We start from the raw sequence: 20,027 nt of genomic DNA, 5'->3' as shown, positions 1-20,027 counted from the left end.
GAATCTGATTGGCTGAATGGTAAAAGGTCACTGCATCTGATTAGCTGGAATTTCTACACTGAATTTCCTATTGGTTGAAAAAAGACGTAGGGTGTGTGGTTGATGGGTAATAAATGACCTTGAGGAACCTATCGAGCAAGGAGCTGTGGGAATGTAGTGTACTTTTATTTTCTCTGCCATGAATCTGCTCATTTTGCGTTGACCTGGAGGCCTCTGTCAAGATTAAATATCTGTGAGAAACTGGAAATCACTTGAGAGCATGAAACATGAGAAAAATTGAATTAAACTGTTAGACTAAAGGCCCATTGAGCTACAGAAAAGCACACATCTTTGTATAACTGAGAGCTCATTCAAATAATGAGAATGAGAGCCTCTGAGTGGTGACTGCACAGAACACTCTTCCCGTCTTCTTGCTGTGACAGTAAGTCAAGTGAATTGTAGTGCACTTGGTCAGTACGCAAGGAAGGAACCAAAGCCGATTCAAGTTATCTTGTTGTTAGTATCATTGCCTCGGATAAACCGTTTAAACGATGTGAAGGGCCCTATAAAGCTTGCACAGTGCGGATGTTCTCAGCATTTCTGCCGTTAAACGACGTTCATTTTAGAAAACGAGCAAGAAAAGGGGAGGTTTTTCACAGTGAACTAAAGTGACACACTCTAAAACTGTAGTGCTTTTTATATGATTTATGCTCACATGCTATATATACTATGAGCTAATGGCAAAAACTCACTCTCCAATACTAAAACTCCAAGGACTATGACCCTTTAAATTATAAAATTAGATATTACTAAGATATTATAAACACAACATTCAATTTAAATAATTGGCTTTCATATTTCCTTTATAGTAAAACCTAAATAATTTATTAAAAGGACAAAATAATTTAGTGTTAACTTTTATTGTATTTGTGAAGGATACCAATAAAATATTTTAATTTATGCTATCAAAACTTAAATTTAAATAATTAAATAATTAAAATAAATGGACATTTATTTAGTGTTAACTTTTTATTTTATTTTTTATTTTTTTACTAAAGCTTTGAAAAAATTATACATTAATTTGCTGTTAACTTTTATTTGCTAAATCTGTTGTTCAGTTATTGTTTACTTTTTTACACTTTTGAATATGTATTACAACAAATAAATTTTCTCCTCATTTTTATTTATCATTTTATTTTATTGTTTTATTTTACACTTTTAAAATTTAACTACAATGAAAAATGTAATTACACACACACACACACACACACACACACACACACACACACATATATATATATATATATATATGTGTGTGTGTGTGTGTGTGTGTGTGTGTTTGTGTGTATATATATATATATACATATATATATATATATATATATATATATATATATATATATATATATATATATATATTTATATATATATATATATACACACACATACATACATACACACACACACACACACACATAACAGCCACTGATCTATAATATAGAACAGTTATATATATAGATCAGTGATAACAGCCCATTTACGTGACATTTATTATTTTATGTAGGCCTATTATTTTGCTTTTTATTTTACACTTTATGAAAATTACAAATTAATTTAGTGTTTACTTTATTTAAAAATATTTAATAATAAATGTATTATTTTATTTTATTTTTAAAGGCTTTTTAAATGTTTTCTTTTGACTACATTGCTAACGGGCCACGTTGCTGCATGTGCAGGAGAACACCGGTAGGGGGCGCGCCGCTGAAAGCTCTTTGTTGCACCCGCTGGTGTGTGTTTTTGAATGTGTGTGCATGCATGTGAGCGTGTGTGTCTGTCCGTTTGACTCGTAATATGTGTCAAGAGAGTGAGGGGAGAATTCTCTATGTAGGTGACTGAAGCTAATGTGTTTAACACCAGAGGTCAGAAAGACAAAGGTCTATCGAAGTAACCCGTTTTGATCTGAAACTCGCTCCACAACACCGGCACATATGCGAAAGAAGCGGATTTTGTGAATAAAACAAAGATTTGTTAAGCGAACTTCTGTCAAGAGGGGAAGGAAATAAGCCGGACACGTCAGAAGAGGATATTTCTTTTTGGAAATCGTAATATGAAAAAGGAGCGGGCCGAGATATTAGGTTTTGTCCCTCAGAAAGAGATCGTCTACAACAAACTTCTCCCGTACGCAGACAAACTAGACCGCGAGTCCAATGACATTTTGGCCCAGATTAAAGGGAACTTGGGTCGAGCTGTCCAGCTCCGCGAGTTATGGCCCGGAGTTTTACTTTGGAGTCGGAAACTCTCCGCGTAAGTACATTAAAGACTCCAAAACTGCTTTGTCTTGGGAATTGAGCCTGTTTTATTATTAAACAGCAGGGAGAGCTGAATGACTCGGGGAACGTTAGCTTGTAGCCGTTAGCAAGCTAAAAGCTAAGTGCTACCTGAGTCACTCAGCTGTCCCTCCTTGCTCATATGTAAACATCACACATCTATCTGCTAGTACTCCACGATTATCTTTCATAATATCGAAAGTAATATTAAAGTTACTTCGGTCTGGTTCGTCAGCGAGGCTTTAGTCTGTAAAATGCAGGACTGTTGTAAGCTCATTTTAAGCTAATCAGCTAACGGAGGCTAACATTAGTGCTGGATAAGCAGCTGCCACATGCATCACTGCAACTAGTGGTTTAGACTTAAAAATACATTTTACTTGAAGGAGACTGCTTAAATGTTGTTTCATGCCTCTATGGGTTGCCTAATTCATTTCGATTTATTTTAATATGCTTCTTATTGGCACTCACTCAATTCTCAGTGGGATTGATGATTATTTTGTTTTACCATAACAGACATTTGTACATGTATATTAGACCTTATTGATGGATTTAAGGGGATATTATTCCGTTCAATTATTTAAGTTATTTAATGCATTATTTAATGACACTTAAAAGGTCTTACATAAATTCATGCTGCATATAACAGGTTACTTAGTCGTGTTAAGTCTATTACTCGTGGTTTTGATTGCTGTAGAATTTCCATAGAGTTTGTATCACACTAAATACATGACAGAATCTCTGCTTAAATGAGCAGGGTGTTTGCAAACTTCATTCCTCATCTGTTTGGCTTCTTACCTCATCATCAGATGAAATTCAAGGGATTTCGTAGTGGGCATGTTGTGTGGAAATGAATATAATATGTGATTTAGTGAGAGAGCGAGTTATTTGAGCCAATTCAGTTAATTTCTTTCCATTGTAATAATTGTAACTCTGTGTGTGTGTCATTGTGAGTATTTAAAGGTGTGCATGTTTACAGACATGTGTGTGTGTGTTTACAGATGTGTGTTTGCCTTTACAATATATACTCTGCTCTTCCATACTGTTTTCAAGGATACTACAGTTTAATAGGTGCAGAGGAAACTCTGCCAAATAAATAATAAAAAAAAGGACCCAAATGGGAATAAATCTGAGCTTTTAACATTTAGTTGAGTGTTTATAAAGACTCTCTTACATAACCAGAGTCACAGCTCTCTCCGTTTGTCTCATGATCATGGTGGCCTTCACGCTTACATATTTATAGGTACCTTCGGGTGTACGGGAGAAAGTTCAGCAAGGAGGACCATGTGCTCTTCATCAAGCTTGTGTACGAGCTGGTCACCATCCCCAAGCTGGACATCAGTATGATGCAGAGCTTTGCCCGACTCCTCATCAACCTACTGAAGTATGCAGAAGTGTCCCCATCAAACACACATTTGAGAATTACGCAGTAGATTTTTTTTGGATGCTTCAAATGTTTATTTACATGAATGAAGGATTAAATGTTGAATTTAATTTTTTAGTTAATTGCATATAAAAATCTAAATATCAAAACAAAGTAATTCAAAGTTTTGTCATTTTATGAGAATATTTTGTTATTTCCATATAATTGAATAAAAGGCCTTGGCTTTGATAAATGCATTATTATTATAATTTAGTTATGTTTTAATTATAACTTAGTGAATTCCTAATGTTTCTGAGCACTCTTTTTTTTTTGTAACTTACAGGAAGAAAGAATTGCTGTCCCAGGATGACTTGGAATTGCCTTGGAGGCCTTTGTACGATCTCTATGAGAGTATCCTGTACTCAAAAACTGAGCATCTCGGTCTTAACTGGTTCCCAAAGTAGGCCTCTTGCTCTTTTAATGTTTCTACCTATCGCTACTGTAGTCTCGCTGATTTGCTGTGAACTATGGAAACAAGTCCAAACAAAATCTTTCATATGATTGGATACAATGTTTTTTAATACCGTGGTACCTGAAAACAAACGTTCAAAAAGTTTTTTTTTAAAGCTCTAGGCCATTCAATAGAATTCCATCCCAAAATCAGCACAGAAAATATAAAATGAAGTCTTAAGTTTCTTTGACACATTTGTCACACATTTGCAGAGATGTAAAGTGTTTCTGTCTGGTGAACACACATATGACGTATGATTTAATGTACAGGGCAAGGTGAGGTTTAAAGGAGTAAAGACTCTGTCATTGCCAAGATTGGTTCATAGAAAAGAAGGACCCTGGCGAGCTGCCTAAGATTTAGCAAATTGCTTTATCTTGTTTAATTTTTGTCTTCCCAGTTCCCACATTTCAGGCCATTTAACTGGGCACTGCAGACTCTTGTAACACAAACAATCCAATTAAACACACCATGTATTCTCAGAAGAATCTATTAAACACTTACAACTGTGAGATTGATGTTATTGGTATGTCTAGCATTGGCTGATGCATTTTTCCTTTTCTCACATTCAGTTATCGAGCAGAAGCCTCAACTAAACAAAAAATGCTTAGTATTGTGCGCAAGCGGTAAGCACAGCCCATGTTTTACATGTTGCACTGTACATTTCCAAGGACAAAAAAAATATTTATTTGCATGTGTCCACAATGAAAAGCAAATCAACGATCTAAATGAAAATCCCATCACAGCTTACAACTGCATTTGTATTTAGAATCTTTGTTTCTGGTCGTATCCACTTAATAACATGCTTCATAAACACGTTAGGAAATGGTGCTCCTTTTAAAGTTTCTAATATTTCATCTTTATCTGTCAAACACAATTCCTGGATGCTCAGAGGGGTCAGTCAGCTCTTATATTTAGGCTAAGAACTCTTATATTTTAGAAAACTAAAACCGCACATTGATAAAAAAATTGTTGCAAATAACTGTTCTGCAGCACACCTCCTTCAGGAATGGGATAGACTCACCACGGTGACTTTATTCTCTTTATCTAAGAATTTGATTGTTCTTACAATCTTACAGTTGGGCACGGGGTTTATATTAAAATAAGTTACTAATCAAAGCTGTGTTTTCCAAAAGCATCATAAGCCTTTATATATAGAGTGCAATCATTTTCTCCATAGGGAAAGAATTAAAGGCAGACCAACTATGAGTTTCCGATGTTGTTAATTGGTGTATACTTTTGTTGAAGCCATCAATTTGCATTTATTGAAGCTGATTTTTCAAAACTGCATGTATCTTGCGGAAGAACAATGTAGCTACTTGTAATTGGTGTATAGTGGATGTTGTTCTGACAGGTATAATATATATATATAGTTTTAAAATTAAAATTCAACCACAATTTTCTCACCCTCACGTCATTCTAAATCTGCATGAATGCTCTACAGCATGCAGATTTAGAATGACGTGAGGGTGAGAAAATTGTGGTTGAATTTTAATTTTAAAGTGGACTATCCCTTTAAGCTCAGAGAGCTTTTGGAAAACACAGTGTAGTCTGTTGTCAGTCCTGTTTCTTTTAGGTCAGGCTGTGTATGTGGGTCGGATCACTTTGACTCACTGATTCAGAGGGCAAGGTCACCCAACTTTTAACCAATTTTCCCCTTGGGTTCTGGTATCATTGTGTTCTATTTACGGTAATCTTGCCCAAACTGAGAGAGTTCTGAATGTGGAAGGTGTTTATTTACACTTGTACCAAGAGGAAGATCAACAGCTGCCGTGTCTTGCTAAGTTTCTCTGGGGCGTATTTTTAGAACTGGGGATGTACAAGACAACACATTGTAATTATTAACTAGTCATTGGGTTATCTGAACAACTAGTTGATAGCCCTGTCTTAAAGAGATATTCCCCCAAAAAGGAAATCCCACCAAGTCATTGCAAAACTGTATGACCGACTTCTGCAGAACACAAAAGGTTCGTAAATAGAATTGTTATTTTTGAATGTACTTTATTTTTAAGTAAGCCTTGAACGATCAGGATCAGTAGACCCCAGTCAGATGTGTTTTAAAGGGCTTAACTTAGTGTTCTTGCATAAAAAAAACTAGCTGGATTGACCACATTAGAATGGAACAGAATGCAGGTTGAATAAATCATAACTTCACACAATATGTAAAAAAACGGTGCAGAATAGTTAAAATGTCACAGAATGATTTATAAAGCCCTTCAATAGCATTATTTGATAGGAATCTAATAAATTGTTTGGCTGAATATACATTTTATAGTAAATCACTGTCATAGTCCTAAAAAAAAAACATTCCTGTGAGCACCACAGCCAAAAATGTAAAATTCTTTCATTCATTACTCACCCTCATGTCATTCCATAACCGGAAGACCTTCATTCATTTTTGGAGCACAAATTAAGATGTTTTTGGTGAAATCCAAGAGCTTTCTGACCCTGCATAGACAGCAATTCAACTGACGCGTTCAAACCCAGAAAGGTAATAAAGACATTGTTAAAATAGTCCATGACATCAGTGGTTCCACCTTAATTACATAAAGATATGAGAATACTTATTGTGCACAAAAGTATTTTTGTAGCTCCATATAATTACAGTTGAACCATGGATGTCACATGGACGGTTTCAGTGATGTCCTTACTACCTGCCTGGGCCTTGATCGTGTCAGTTGCATCAAAAATGTCATCAGAGATATATTGATGAATGAATGTCTTACGAGTTTGGGAATATCAGGATGAGTAATTAATGAGTAAAGAGCTCCCCCTTTAATTCTAAAATCCTTATCAAATTGTTCAACTCGATTTACTACATTTAGTAGCATAATTGTATTTTTAAAAGTCATAATCCACAGCCAGCAGTTTGGCTAACTTTGACAAGGTAAAAAAAAACCTGTATTTAAGAGCAGCTTCCTTATTTGAATTGGCTGTTGATGCAGTGTGACTGTATTCAGCTGTATTTGGAGCTCAGTTATAAAAAGGACCCGAGGAGAACCTGATAACCTGGCATGATGCAATCATGTGCCCAGACTCTGGTGTTGGGAAACTCTTTCAACTTTCACAAAACGCACTGTAGTTGGATTTCTGCTTTGCACGTGGTCTAATTGCATCTATTTCTTCAACCTCAAATGAGCCTAGTCTTTCAAACTATAGTAATGCACCTTCTTTCTCTCTATTCCTTCTTCCTCCCTCTAGCTCAGTGGAGAATGTGTTGAAGACACTAGTCAAGAGCTGCAGACTGTAAGTGTTTTCATCCATCGTCATTCACTAATGTGCCTATAAATGCTCGACCCCTTCCACAAATAATTGCACATTGTGTTAATCAGCTTTTGGTTGTGCTGTTGAAATCATGTAATCAGGCCGTTGTTCGACAAGCACAGCTTTCACACTGAGCCGATTACAGCTCTCTCAACACCTTATACTGTCGACCATTTCATCATTTTGCAAGAGCTCACATGACAAATAAACATCCACGGATCTTAGGAAATGACATGTGATTTGGTTTTCATAATGTTTGTGTGTGTGTTCTTAGATATTTCCCTGAGTCAGCCACACAGGAGATGCTTGATGAGTGGCGGCCATTACTGTGCCCGTTTGATGTCACTATGCAGAAGGCCATTGGTTACTTTGAGCTCTTCTTGCCCACCATCATGCCCCCAGAACAGCATCACAAAGGCTTCAAGTAAGACTCTCTTATGCAATTTAGCAATGAAATAAGAGGATTGCAATCTAAAATGAATGACTCAATATTCATAAAGTGCAACCAATAAGTCTGAGTCAGTGTAATAGGAGGATTTGTGCATGTTTTAGGTTATGGTTTGATGAACTGATGGATCTCTGGGTTTCAGTGCAAAACCTGCCTGCTTGGGAGGGCGTAAGTACTTCTCATTCATGAATTAATTTGTTAAAGTGCTGAATATTATGTCACCATTGGCTCTCTATCCTCTGTTAACTCTTTAAAACATTTTGTTTTTACAGAATTTAGTGAATCTTTTTGCACGTCTGGCTAATAACAACATTGGCTATGTGAACTGGGATCCATACATTCCAAAGGTATTGCCCTGTTTATAATTGCTACTGTTCAAAATGTTATGTTATTGATGTCTCTTACTAAGGCTGCATTTATTTGATGAAAAATAAAGTAAAACAGTAATGTTGTGAATTATTATTAAAATTATTTAAAGTACCGGTAGCATTTAATCTCTAGTCTTCAGTGTCACTTGATCCTTCAGAAATCATTCTAATATGCTGATATGGTGCTTAGTGAAACATTAATTATCAATGTTGAAAACAGTTGTAGAAATTGATTTATAATTCTTTTGATCAATAGTAAGTTCAAGAACAGCATTTATTGGAAATCCATCCTGGATGAAAGTACCAAATTATTTCCAAAAAAGCTTAGTGACCCCAGACTTTTAAACCATAGTGTAGATGATGATGTAAAGACATCAGAGCATGTTATCAGAGCATTTTATACTGATACTTTGTTGTCTTCCTTCAGATCTTCACCAGGATTCTGCGTAGCTTCAATCTCCCAGTTGGCACCAGCCAAATGATCATTCCCAGATACTTAACCAACTCCTATGAAATCGGTCACGTGGTCCTCTGGATTTCCTCCATGCTTGTAATTTCATGAATCACACTCCTGCTATTATAGGTTAGTAATTAAAAGGGTGCATTTATTTACAGATCTTTATGATTTTTTTTTTTCAGGGTGGCCCACAGAACCAGGTCCAGAAACAGCTGAATGGGCTCTTCAGTAGTATAGCATCTTTCTATCACCCTTCCAACAATGGGCGTTGGCTGGTAAGATGTTCCCTATTAGGATAAACATCCAGAACATTATGCTTCAGTGCGCAATCTTTTCCCCCTTAAAATCCAGCCCTCTTCTCAAATACATTCTGGAACTGTCTGTGGTTTGTGTGTTGTCAGCTGAGCTTTGTTTGCATGCAAAAGGAAGATATGCAGTGACAGATGGTCCTCAGACATAATGAGGTCACTCCACATGCCAACTTCTGACAAAACAACTTTCCAGTTACTGACCGCTGGAATTATGCCAGACATGCATGCTTTTCCTGCACTCGTGAATCAGTAGAGTACCATACAGTATCATAAGGGTAGTTTGCAGATGTAATTATTTAACTCTGTACTGCAACAAAGACCAAATGTTATTAAAAAGAGTTGAGTATCACGAAGTCTTTATTCCTTTGTGCTCCTTTACCATTCAGATGTGGTGATGCACCAAAATTTAATTTTTACAGAATCACTAGTAAAGACTGGAACAGAAAATAAAATTTGAATAATACATTTGAATGTTTAGGGTGTTAGTTTGGTGATCATTTAAACCAGTCTTATGAAAGTTCTTTAGCAACAAGCAACCTCTCAATATCTCAGCCGTCTCAGTTTTTTGCTGCTGGCAATTTTGATGCTGCTGGCATTTTAGATGAAAAAAGAAAAAAGGCTGATCACTACTATGGGAAGTGCTACAGAAACCATAGAATGAAACTTTAGCTTCATTTTGTTCTGGATTAATGATTTCCAAACTCAAATTAATTTGTCTTGGCCATCTGCGTCAGTCATATCTTAATGTTGCTGCCGTCTGTCTCTTATTCACTTCTCCAGATGAAGCTGATGAAGCTTCTACAGCGTCTGCCTGCCAGTGTGGTTCGGCGGCTTCATCGGGAGCGCTATAAGAAACCCTGCTGGATCACCCCTGTTCCCGACAGTCATAAACTCACAGACCAGGATGTGACAGACTTCGTGGAGAGCATGAAGCAGCCGGTACTGATGGCCATGTTCAGCAAGACAGGCAGCATGGATGCAGCTCAGGCCTTGCAGAACCTGGCCCTGATGAGGCCAGAGCTGGTCATCCCACCTGTGCTGGAGAAGTGAGTGTGTGGAACTGCTGGAGATGCTCAGTCCTGTATCATAACCTGTTTAGTGGCTTCTTTTATTCACTGTCAGGATCTACAAATTCAATCTTTGTAAATAGGCTTTTTAAGCATTGTAAAGCAAGCACTGGATTTTTCCAGAAGGAGGAACCAACTAAAAGCATATGTATGAATTTGCTGCCCCCTGCAGGACGTATCCTGCTATGGAGACGCTGACGGAGCCGCACCAGCTTACTGCCACTCTCAGCTGCATGATTGGCATGGCCCGCAGTCTTCTCAGCGGGGGCCAACATTATCCCGAAGGTCCGGCGCATGTCCTGCCCCTTCTAATGAGAGCACTGCCTGGTGTTGATCCTAATGACTTTAGCAAATGCATGGTGGGTAAACTGTGACATAAACATTGACAATTAAATAAAGATTCCTTGTTATTGCTCTCCCGACTGTGATTTTATTCCCAATTGACTTAAAATAATGTTCCCATATTTTGTTTTTAGATCACGTTCCAGTTCATTGCTACTTTTACTACTTTAGTGCCTTTGGTGGACTGTTCCTCAGCCCTCCATGAGAAGAATGATTTGACGGAGGTAGAGCTCTGAATTCTTATGTAAAAGACCCACTGCAGAGATTTTACATAATTATTCTTTCTGTATTCTGTCAAAATCTTTTGTTTGTTGTAGATGGAGAGAGAGTTGTGTTCGGCTTCTGCTGAGTTTGAAGACTTTGTTCTGCAGTTTATGGACAGGTGAGATGAGATGTGTCATTTAGTGAGATGTGTGTCTGGAAGAAGTATAATACACTATTGTTGTGGCTTATGCCCTCTTTTTTGTGTCTGTAGGTGTTTTGCATTGATTGACAGCAGCACTCTGGAGCAGACACGCGAGGAGACGGAGACAGAGAAAATGACTCATTTAGAGAGTCTGGTGGAGCTGGGCCTTTCATCCACCTTCAGCACCATTCTGACACAGAGCTCCATGGAGATATTCAAGGTTTTTATTACATTTAATAGGATTTTAACTATTTCAACTATTTTAAACGTTTTCTTTAAAGGGGGGGTGAAATGCTCGTTTTCACTCAATATCCTGTTAATCTTGAGTACCTATAGAGTAGTACTGCATCCTTCATAACTCCAAAAGGTTTTTAGTTTTATTATATTCATAAGAGAAAGATAGTCTCTACCGATTTTTCCCGGATAAACACGACCGACTGGAGGCGTGACGTGTGGGCGGAAAATTTCCACTATGTCGTCTTTTTTTTTTTTTTTTTTGTAAGCTGTACATGTGGAAAGTGCAGTTTGATGACAACATCGCATGCGCGATTGCTAAGTTAACAACACAGAGATATTTGAAGCAGTTTTACTCACCGCCTGCGGTTCCAACACACGATCGTGACCCTTTTTCGTTGGGACTGCATTATCCTTAAGAAATAAATGATACGCAAATCCGTCGTCAAACTGGGCCTTGCTTGTAAAACAAGCATCTTCGAAATGCAGGGAACAAACAAAAACACTTGCACAACTCTGTTGATGCTCTGTAAAAATTAGAGGTGCTCCGATCACGATCGGCCGATCGTTATGCGTATCTCCTCAGTAAAGCCGGTTCTCTAATCAGCGGTTAATTCCATCAGGTGCGTGATTTCACATAGAGTAGCTGTTAATACACAGAGCCGTTGTTAATAGAGAAGATGCGCAAATCACGTTAATTTTCAGCGTTTATTGGCCCATCTTCTCAGTTAACAACGGCTCTGTGTAGTAACAGCTGCTCTATGTGAAATCACGCACCTGATGGAATTAACCGCTGATTAGAAAACCGGCTTTACTGACGAGATGCGCATTAACGATCGGCCGATCGTGATCGGAGCACCCCTAGTAAAAATAAACTCCATCCACTGGTCCCTTAATGCTGTTTTTTTTTTTTTGGTAATCTGTGCAGGGTTGTCTTGCCCTGGCAACCAAAAACACACTCCTTTTGTGACATTTCGCGACGCTCTCGCTCTGATCAGTGAATATCTGTGCACAGCATCTCAGTGCTCTGCGATACGTGAGCGCGCGTTCTTCCGGGAGAAGTGCCTTAGGACCCATATAATGAAATTCCGCTCCATCTAACGTCACACAGAGCCATACTCGAAAAAAACCGGAAGGAGTTTTTTGGAACAAAAATACTCCTTTAAACGTACAACTTAATTTTTGAAACTTTGTCCATGTTTAGCATGGGAATCCAACTCTTTAACAGTGTAAAAAACTCAGTATGCATGAAATAGCATTTCACCCCCCCTTTAATGAAAAACTGTTTATTACAAAACGAAAAAAAGTCTCAGATCTGTTTTCTTTTGTGTTAAGTCAGCGAGGACAGCAAATTTTTATTTTATTTTTATGTACATATACATTCACATTAATTCTGGCAGTAAGGTTTAGGAGCTCATTTTTATTCCATCTCCTGTCCTGAAAAGTCTTGCAGAATTTACTAAAAATTAGCTCCTTAAACTTCCTGCCTGATTCTGGAAGATACATTGTTCAAACAGTGGTACCAGAGGATGTGGTGTTGTTCCTCCAAGAGTCACTCTCAATTTATCTGTCCATAAATCCTATTAAAAAAAGAAAATAAAAAAATAAGTAATTTTTTTGGATTTTGTACCCAAGTCTCTGAGAACCTGACACCTTGTAATTAATGGTTTTACATCTAAATCTTCACATTAATTCTTCTCGCAGTTTGTTCTCCACCTGTTTTTCTGACCTGGCTAACCCAGTGAGCATTTTGCTGTCCAGTGGTCATGTCTTAACTTAGCAATTTCTGTATTGCATTAGTTCTGAATATTTCTCATGGGGATTTAATCATTTTTGACTTTTCAGTCAGAGGTAAACCTCTTTTTTGGCTTATATTATCTATAAGAGAAACCATGCCTAATAATTCTGCACACCTGAATATAAGGAGTTTTACATTTCCAGACTTCATGGACAATAATATATATATTACTTATAAATTATTCAAAAATAATAGTAGTTATTAAGATTGATGTGGTTTGGAATTGGTAAAATGTGCTTGGAAAAAAATATCAACAGAATACAAATGTGCCTAATAATTATGCATGTGGTGTAATATATTATTTGTGGCACCCATATACACTACTGATAAAAGTTTGGGGTTTTTCAGCAAGAATGCATTAAATTGACCAAAAGTTACATATTTTTTATTGTTACAAAAGAATCCCGAATGAAAAAATGGATCACAATTTCCTTAAACATATGAAAGAACTTTTGATTAAATATATGCAGACTTGTTTGACATGAGATTTATTTAAAACATTTATTTATTTTATAAAAAAAAATTATTCAAACTTTTGAACAGTGTATTTTCCCATATACACCCGAGTATTATCTGTTAAAAGCTGTTGTCTGTCTATAGGTTGCTCTCGAGAAAGTCTTCAACTTTGCCACCACCAACATCTTTGAGACTCGTGTCGCAGGCAGGATGGTGGCAGACATGTGCAGAGCAGCTGCTAAGGTAATACTTTCCCTTTGCCCAGCATGTGCTGACACACACACAGCTGTCGGGCTACATTTATTCAGCTGTCCTCTGCTTTGTTTCAGTGTCACCCGGCTGAGTCTCTCAGGCTGTTTGTACCACACTGCTGTAATGCCATTACTCATCTAACTGACAGTACGTACAAGAACATAAATTACAGTTTGTTCTCTTGAGTCTGTTTCATCATCCTCGTTGTGCTTTGGTGTGTTCCAGATGAAGATGTTTCAAAGGAGGAAGAACTGGATAAAGAACTGCTCTGGAACCTTCAGCTGCTGTCTGAGGTCAAAAATAAAACACTAAATTAAACTGCACATGAAAGATTATGTGCAGAAGAACTTAAAATGTATTACAAAATCACGATAGCTGTCTAAAGATTTACTCACCTCCTAATAGTGCTCTAAAACCTTTTTGACTTAATTTTTTCTATACAACATAAAAGACAATATGCTGTTAGTAATCAAGCAGTTTCAGTTCCCATTTTTTTTCATATAATAATAGTCAGTGAGAATCAAAACTGGTTACCAGCATTCTTTAAAATATAATTAATGTTCCACAGAATTAAGTAAAGTCATACAATTCTGAAGCAACTTAAGTGTGTGTAAATGATGACAGAATTTCGATGGTCTATTCCTTTAACTAGGTTAAATTATTAAGTTTGTATGACATGCACTTTCATTAGGGAAAGTAATGGAGTCGCTGCTTATGAAGAGTTTCTCACATCAATCACCTTACATCTGTTTAAACACTAGACAACAATTGTTGTGTATCTCACATTACTTCAGGTGACTCGTGTGGATGGAGAAAAGCTCCTCCCGTACCGCACACAGCTGGTGCAGACTCTGCAGCTGACCCTGCGTTGGCGCTGTAAGCAGGGCTACACTCTGGCCTGCAACCTCCTGCATCATATCCTGCGTTCCACATCGCTCACTTACCCCACAGACTACTGCAGTGTGCCCGGCGGCTTCAAAAAACCTCTGCAAGAGTACTTGCCCATTAAGGTACTGGGAGTTTGTCTGGACCATGTGAAGGACATATTACCAGTGGAGAGACCAGAGCGGTGTATTAGATCATTGTTGATCCCATGAGTTCTCACTTCTTCCCTTCATGTTCTTTAAACAGGACTGGGGTCGTCCGGGGGACCTTTGGAACCTGGATATCCAGTGGCACGTTCCCAGCGCAGAGGAAACGGCATTCGTTTTCTATACTCTGGACCTGCTGCTGCAGCCAGAGCTCCAGCGTCTGCAGAAATATGCACAGGGAGAGCAGGAAATGAGCAGGTCAGATGTCAAAAGTGCAATCTGTAATAATGGTGAAGACAAAACAAAAAAAATAATAATTCTGTATTGGTTTTAAAAATCTTGAATATTTTCTTTTGCTAATGCTGACACGTTTCTGAACTTTAAACAGAGATGATGTTCTTCAGAGCCTGTGTATAGTCCAGCACTGTCTGCTGGGTGCTGGCAGCATGCTCCCCCCTCTTGATGGACCCACAATCACTGGCCTGTAAGTCCTAAAACTCACTTTGATATAAAGCAAAGTTTGCTCTAAGCAGCGGATATGTGAACGGTCACACAGCGCTGATTAAATTGTATTTCACTTTTAAAAATTGGATCTCTTAACCGGTTAAAGGAACCAAAATAAAAACCATAAACTAATGAAATTTTGACAGGAACAGAACCAAAAACAAAAATGAAATCAAATTTTATATTTCCAAACGGAATCGAAAATTGGAAATGGCCAATAACCGGTTAATAACATTATTTTTATCGCTCCATTTAATATTCGAAATTTGCCATTAACCAATCACGAATTCAAGTAGTATGGCGTATGCAGATGTGAAGCTGACGCATCCAATGGGTGAAAGGCTTCTTAGCTGTGAACTCATCATTAAGCCGCAGTGGCAATGCACCAGCATTAGAGTTTATCCGAGGATAATGTAAGATGGATTCATCAGATCACATCACAAATCTTAAAGTTTTCATTATTTTATTCATTCTCCTTTATGCAGTGTACCCAGCATGGTTAGTTTGGAGGAAACAAAGCTGTACATTGGTGTTGACTACGGTAAGCAAAAACTGGGGAAGATCACATTAAAACTCTGCTAATGAAACCTGTTGTGATGAATGTGCAGTTAGAATAACTTGTTGTGCATCATGATGATAGAATAGGATATCAGCTTCTCAGTAAGTCATTGCTGTTTTTTTCCCAGATGAGTCCAGAGAGAACTACCGTGAGGCCATCTGTAAAGTTATGAGACAGTTGCTTCGTAAGTGATCCTCATTTAGAACACCTTCCAGCACACAAAATGTACTCAATCTACATTACCCACAATTCTTAAGACAAGCATCTTCTAATTCTCTTTTTTAGATTACATTCTGGAACACTCAGAGGACGACACCAAATCCCTTTTTGCCATTATCAAGGTATGTGTGCACCGTAGATATTCATGCAAAATGAATTAACCGTTGTTCATTAAGTTTGTATTGGATCATAAAGCAATTATCAGGCATTAACATTGTTTGTCTCCCTCAGATCATCTCTGACTTGATGCACTTCAGAGGTTCCCACAAACATGAGTTTGACTCTCGTTGGAAGAGTTTCAACTTGGTTAAGAAGTCAATTGAGAACAGGGTGCGTAGTTGGGCCTAAAAAAATCTCCTGTGCCATTTATTTGAAATGTCTTATAGATCTCCTTATTCTTTCCAGCTTCATGGGAAGAAACAGCACATCAGAGCTCTTCTGATTGACAGAGTTCTTCTTCAGCATGAGGTAGGAGCCAATGCTAATAACCTGTTGGTGTGTTTTTCTTAAGCAAATTTAAAAAAAAAAAAAAACCTCCCACAATGGCTGGATAGCTTTTTTTTAGGGTATGGGTAGTTCAGTTCAGTTCAATTTTATTTAGATGGTACATTTAAAAACATCCTTGGTTGACCAAAGTGCTTAACAATGTGAGGAAGAACTCACACATAAACAATACAAATACAGTAAAACATCACAATGTTTCAGATCAGCTGGAAATAAAAGCAAAGGAATACAGATGTGTCTTAAGTAACGACTAAAATTTCAGTCTGAGTAGTTTTTGTGTACAGGTAAACTATTCCACAAATAAGGTGCCACCACTGAAAAAGCTTGGTCACCTTTATTTTTTAACCTGGCTCTCGGGACATTGAGGAGCACCTTATTGGACGATCTCAGTGCTTTAACAGGAATGTGGACTTTTAAAAGCTCTGAATAAGCAGGTGGCAACCGATTTAAAATCTGAAAAACAAACAATAAATCTTGAAATCAGTCCTGAAGCGGACAGGAAGCCAGTGTAGTGAAGCTAAGGCCCAATCCCAAATCTATTTTATACCCCTTTCCCTACCGCTCCACCTACCCCTTCCCCTTGTCCCTTGAAACAGAGTGTCAAGGGGTAGGGGAGAAAATATTCCCCTAAGGATTGGGACACCAATACTATGCCATCACACATCATCATTCGTTGTCTAGCTCTGACAATACACACATATACTGGTGTGCATTAGAGACTTTAATTATCGTTCTGTATTAATGAGCTGCTTACTGACACACACACACACTAGAGGTGGGAATCTTAAGGCACTTAACGATTCGATCCGATTCCCAAAACGATTCTTAATTAATTATCCTGCTGTGCAAAAAATACTCTAAACTTTTTATTTTAACCAAAATTAGAGTTACTATGCTTTTTGTATATAGTTAGAATATCTGTTTGACAGTATTGCCAAATTAAAAATGATTATCAATATTTCTTTCAATACTTTTAATTTATTAACAAAGTTATTTTCAGGATTAACAAACTCTGAATGAATGGTAAGCCATACAATTGCAATGAACAATCATTAAGAATAAACAGTTCTCAATTTGTATGACAGGGAAATTTAAGGATTCTAAGATGTGATCTTTACACTCACTGTAGAGTGCGGGGACAGCCGTCTCTCTAAAATAACGACGTGAGGGCAAAGTGTATCGTGGCTCAAGTACCTGTAACATCGTGCGAAATCCTTGGTTTTCCACAACAGAGTACGGGCGCAGATCTTTGGCAATAAAACCCGCCACTGATCGGGTAATTCGTTTTGTCTTTTCAGAATTCGGTGGAAGCTTTGCTACTTGATCCAGGGTCCTTTGAATGTAACTGGGAGTGTTCGTGATTGGAGGAGTGGAAGTGGAACCGCGTAATATGTTTCTTCATGTTAGTCGTGTTGCCGAAATATTTGAATTTGGCGCTACAGACTTTGCACACAGTATGGCTTTTATCAACGACACCTTCGGTGTCTTCAGAAAATCCAAAATGTTGCCACACATCCGATTTTAAATGAGATGGTGCAGGTCGTAGTTTGTCCATTTGATCTTAAACTAAGCTAATTCACCAGCGTATGAACGGTCGTCCATCACCGTCTTTTTTGTTTGGTCACGTGAGTCTTGACAGCGCTTGCATTTGAATTGAACACAGAATCGATTCTGAATTTTTGACAATCGATTCTGGATCGTTAGATAACGAATCGCGATGCATCGAGCTTTTCTCCCACCACTAACACACACGCATGTCGGAAATCACGCAGCTCACACCTCCAGGAGAAAATAAACTTATCAATGGTGTCCCACAGCTTTTATGAAATGCAGTTTAAATGCCGAATCGCTACATTAAAACAGCGATTGTATCCTCTCGTCGCTGGAAAATATAAACTCGCTCTAAAAAGATGCGAAGATGCGAATACCTGCAAACTTTCATTTTTCTCTCTCTCTCTCTCTCTCTCTCTCTCTCTCGAATAGGCAATATTTGAGAAAAATGGTTCAGAGATTTCTAATTATTGGGGGGATTAGCCCCCATCAATGTCTACGGCAGTTGTCACCCTGATCAGACATATGCTGTGCACTATCATGCAGTCTGTTATGATATGACGTTAGCAAATATTAGCAATGTTTTGCAAACATTTCTTTGAGTAACATGACCGTTAATATGAACTCACAATTGAATGTAACATAAAACAAATGATAACTTTTTGTTAAAATCTTTATTTATGCCAAAAAACTTACATTTATGAGTCTTTTTGTTTGCTGTAGCAGCCATGTTGCCAAGATAATTCATACCCCTTCGTTTGAAGTGTGGTCCCGAAAAATCTTTGTTTGAAGGGCTATCTGGCCCTTCTCCTTACCCCTACCCCTCCAACCAAAAGAGAATCGAGACACCTCTACCCCTTCACGTGAACGCACGAAACGGAGGGGTAGGGAAAGGGGAAGGGCTAAGGGGTAGAAATGGGATTGGGCCTAAGACTGGTGTAATGTTCTCATACGTTTTAGTCCCAGTTAGAAGCAGAGCTGCTGCATTTTGGACTAACTGTAAGTGTTGAAGAGATGACTGATCCAAACCAACGTATAAAAAGTTATAGTAGTACAGTTTATTACATGTGGCAACCAATAAAAGGCAGTTTCCCACCTATAATTTTACAGTGTTAACCAGATAGTTACTGGTGCTGGATTATATACTATTAAATATAATCATATGTATAGTTTTAACATGATATTCGTATTTAATTTCTTTCAATATGAGATTATTGTCAATACCAGTAAATTTAAACACCCCAAATAGGAAGTTACATTTTTTTCTCTTTCCACGTTTAGATGCGAAAGCTGCTGGTCGAGGGCTCTGAATATAAGACTGTCCATCAGGACCTGTTGAAGGACCTTTTGCGTCTTTCCACCAGCACCTACAGCCAGGTCTGATTCCACATTCACCAAATGTAAAAAAAAAAGAAGGAGTGCCCTTTATTATATATGTTCTCCTAATTACCCATTTTTGGATCCTCAGGTCCGCAGCAAGGCCCAAAAGGTGTTGTTCACAGCTTTGGGGACCTATAACTTCTGCTGCCGAGACATTACTCCACGTGTCCTGGAGCTACTGGAGCCCACACGAACTGATATCACCCAGCAACAGTTCAAGGTCTATAGTCTAAAGTTTTAACCCTAACCCTAACAAACTTTTTTTGTCATTAGTGTTATGCTGTATTTGTCTTTAATTTAATGATTTAATACCATTGTTTTGATCATATTTTGCTTTAGGGTGCGCTCTACTGCTTGCTTGGGAACCATGGTGGAGTATGCCTTGTTAACCTACATGACTGGGATTGCATCGCTCAGACATGGCCGGCCATAGTGCGCTCTGGCCTCAGCTCAGCGATGTCTCTAGAGAAGCCCTCCATTGTCAGACTGTTCGATGACCTTGCAGACAAAGTCCACCGGCACTACGAGACCATCGGCATCGATTTCACAGTGAGCAGCGTCGCCTGTTTTATACATTTTGTACATTAACTTGGGCTTAATGTGGTGTGTCGTTCAGACTGTTAAAGTGCGGATACATTAATTGTTTGGTGACTATTCACAAGAGAATTTTCAGTATTCCAGTAATTTTAATAGGAATCCAGA

General features: G+C 37.9%; 1 protein-coding gene across 2 annotated transcripts in view; it reads left to right on the top strand.

The window, feature by feature from the left end:
- The first annotated feature begins 1,756 nt into the window (after nt 1–1,756).
- LOC113111833 (proteasome activator complex subunit 4B-like) overlaps nt 1,757–20,027 on the top strand; it is a 29,831-nt gene continuing 11,560 nt past the window's right edge. The window contains exons 1-29 of one of the 2 annotated variants that reach the window (XM_026276959.1): nt 1,757–2,283; nt 3,547–3,687; nt 4,010–4,126; nt 4,747–4,800; nt 7,376–7,420; nt 7,713–7,862; nt 7,991–8,054; nt 8,159–8,233; nt 8,682–8,804; nt 8,894–8,986; nt 9,803–10,068; nt 10,262–10,448; nt 10,566–10,655; nt 10,749–10,813; nt 10,907–11,057; nt 13,470–13,568; nt 13,655–13,724; nt 13,803–13,870; nt 14,372–14,587; nt 14,709–14,866; nt 14,997–15,092; nt 15,598–15,653; nt 15,799–15,855; nt 15,957–16,012; nt 16,122–16,220; nt 16,296–16,358; nt 19,227–19,322; nt 19,414–19,545; nt 19,665–19,874. In XM_026276959.1, the coding sequence (XP_026132744.1) occupies nt 2,087–2,283; nt 3,547–3,687; nt 4,010–4,126; nt 4,747–4,800; nt 7,376–7,420; nt 7,713–7,862; nt 7,991–8,054; nt 8,159–8,233; nt 8,682–8,804; nt 8,894–8,986; nt 9,803–10,068; nt 10,262–10,448; nt 10,566–10,655; nt 10,749–10,813; nt 10,907–11,057; nt 13,470–13,568; nt 13,655–13,724; nt 13,803–13,870; nt 14,372–14,587; nt 14,709–14,866; nt 14,997–15,092; nt 15,598–15,653; nt 15,799–15,855; nt 15,957–16,012; nt 16,122–16,220; nt 16,296–16,358; nt 19,227–19,322; nt 19,414–19,545; nt 19,665–19,874 (3,294 nt within the window). In that variant the 5' untranslated portion in view covers nt 1,757–2,086. The remainder of the gene's footprint in view (nt 2,284–3,546; nt 3,688–4,009; nt 4,127–4,746; nt 4,801–7,375; nt 7,421–7,712; nt 7,863–7,990; nt 8,055–8,158; nt 8,234–8,681; nt 8,805–8,893; nt 8,987–9,802; nt 10,069–10,261; nt 10,449–10,565; nt 10,656–10,748; nt 10,814–10,906; nt 11,058–13,469; nt 13,569–13,654; nt 13,725–13,802; nt 13,871–14,371; nt 14,588–14,708; nt 14,867–14,996; nt 15,093–15,597; nt 15,654–15,798; nt 15,856–15,956; nt 16,013–16,121; nt 16,221–16,295; nt 16,359–19,226; nt 19,323–19,413; nt 19,546–19,664; nt 19,875–20,027) is intronic. The other variant, XM_026276960.1, reaches the window with a different exon arrangement.

The sequence above is a fragment of the Carassius auratus genome, chromosome 12 (genome assembly GCF_003368295.1).
Source record: "Carassius auratus strain Wakin chromosome 12, ASM336829v1, whole genome shotgun sequence".
In the NCBI taxonomy this organism is placed as follows: Eukaryota; Metazoa; Chordata; class Actinopteri; order Cypriniformes; family Cyprinidae; genus Carassius; species Carassius auratus.
The sequence above is the reverse complement of the archived record's forward strand: the minus strand, read 5'-3'. Positions and strand labels throughout refer to the sequence as shown.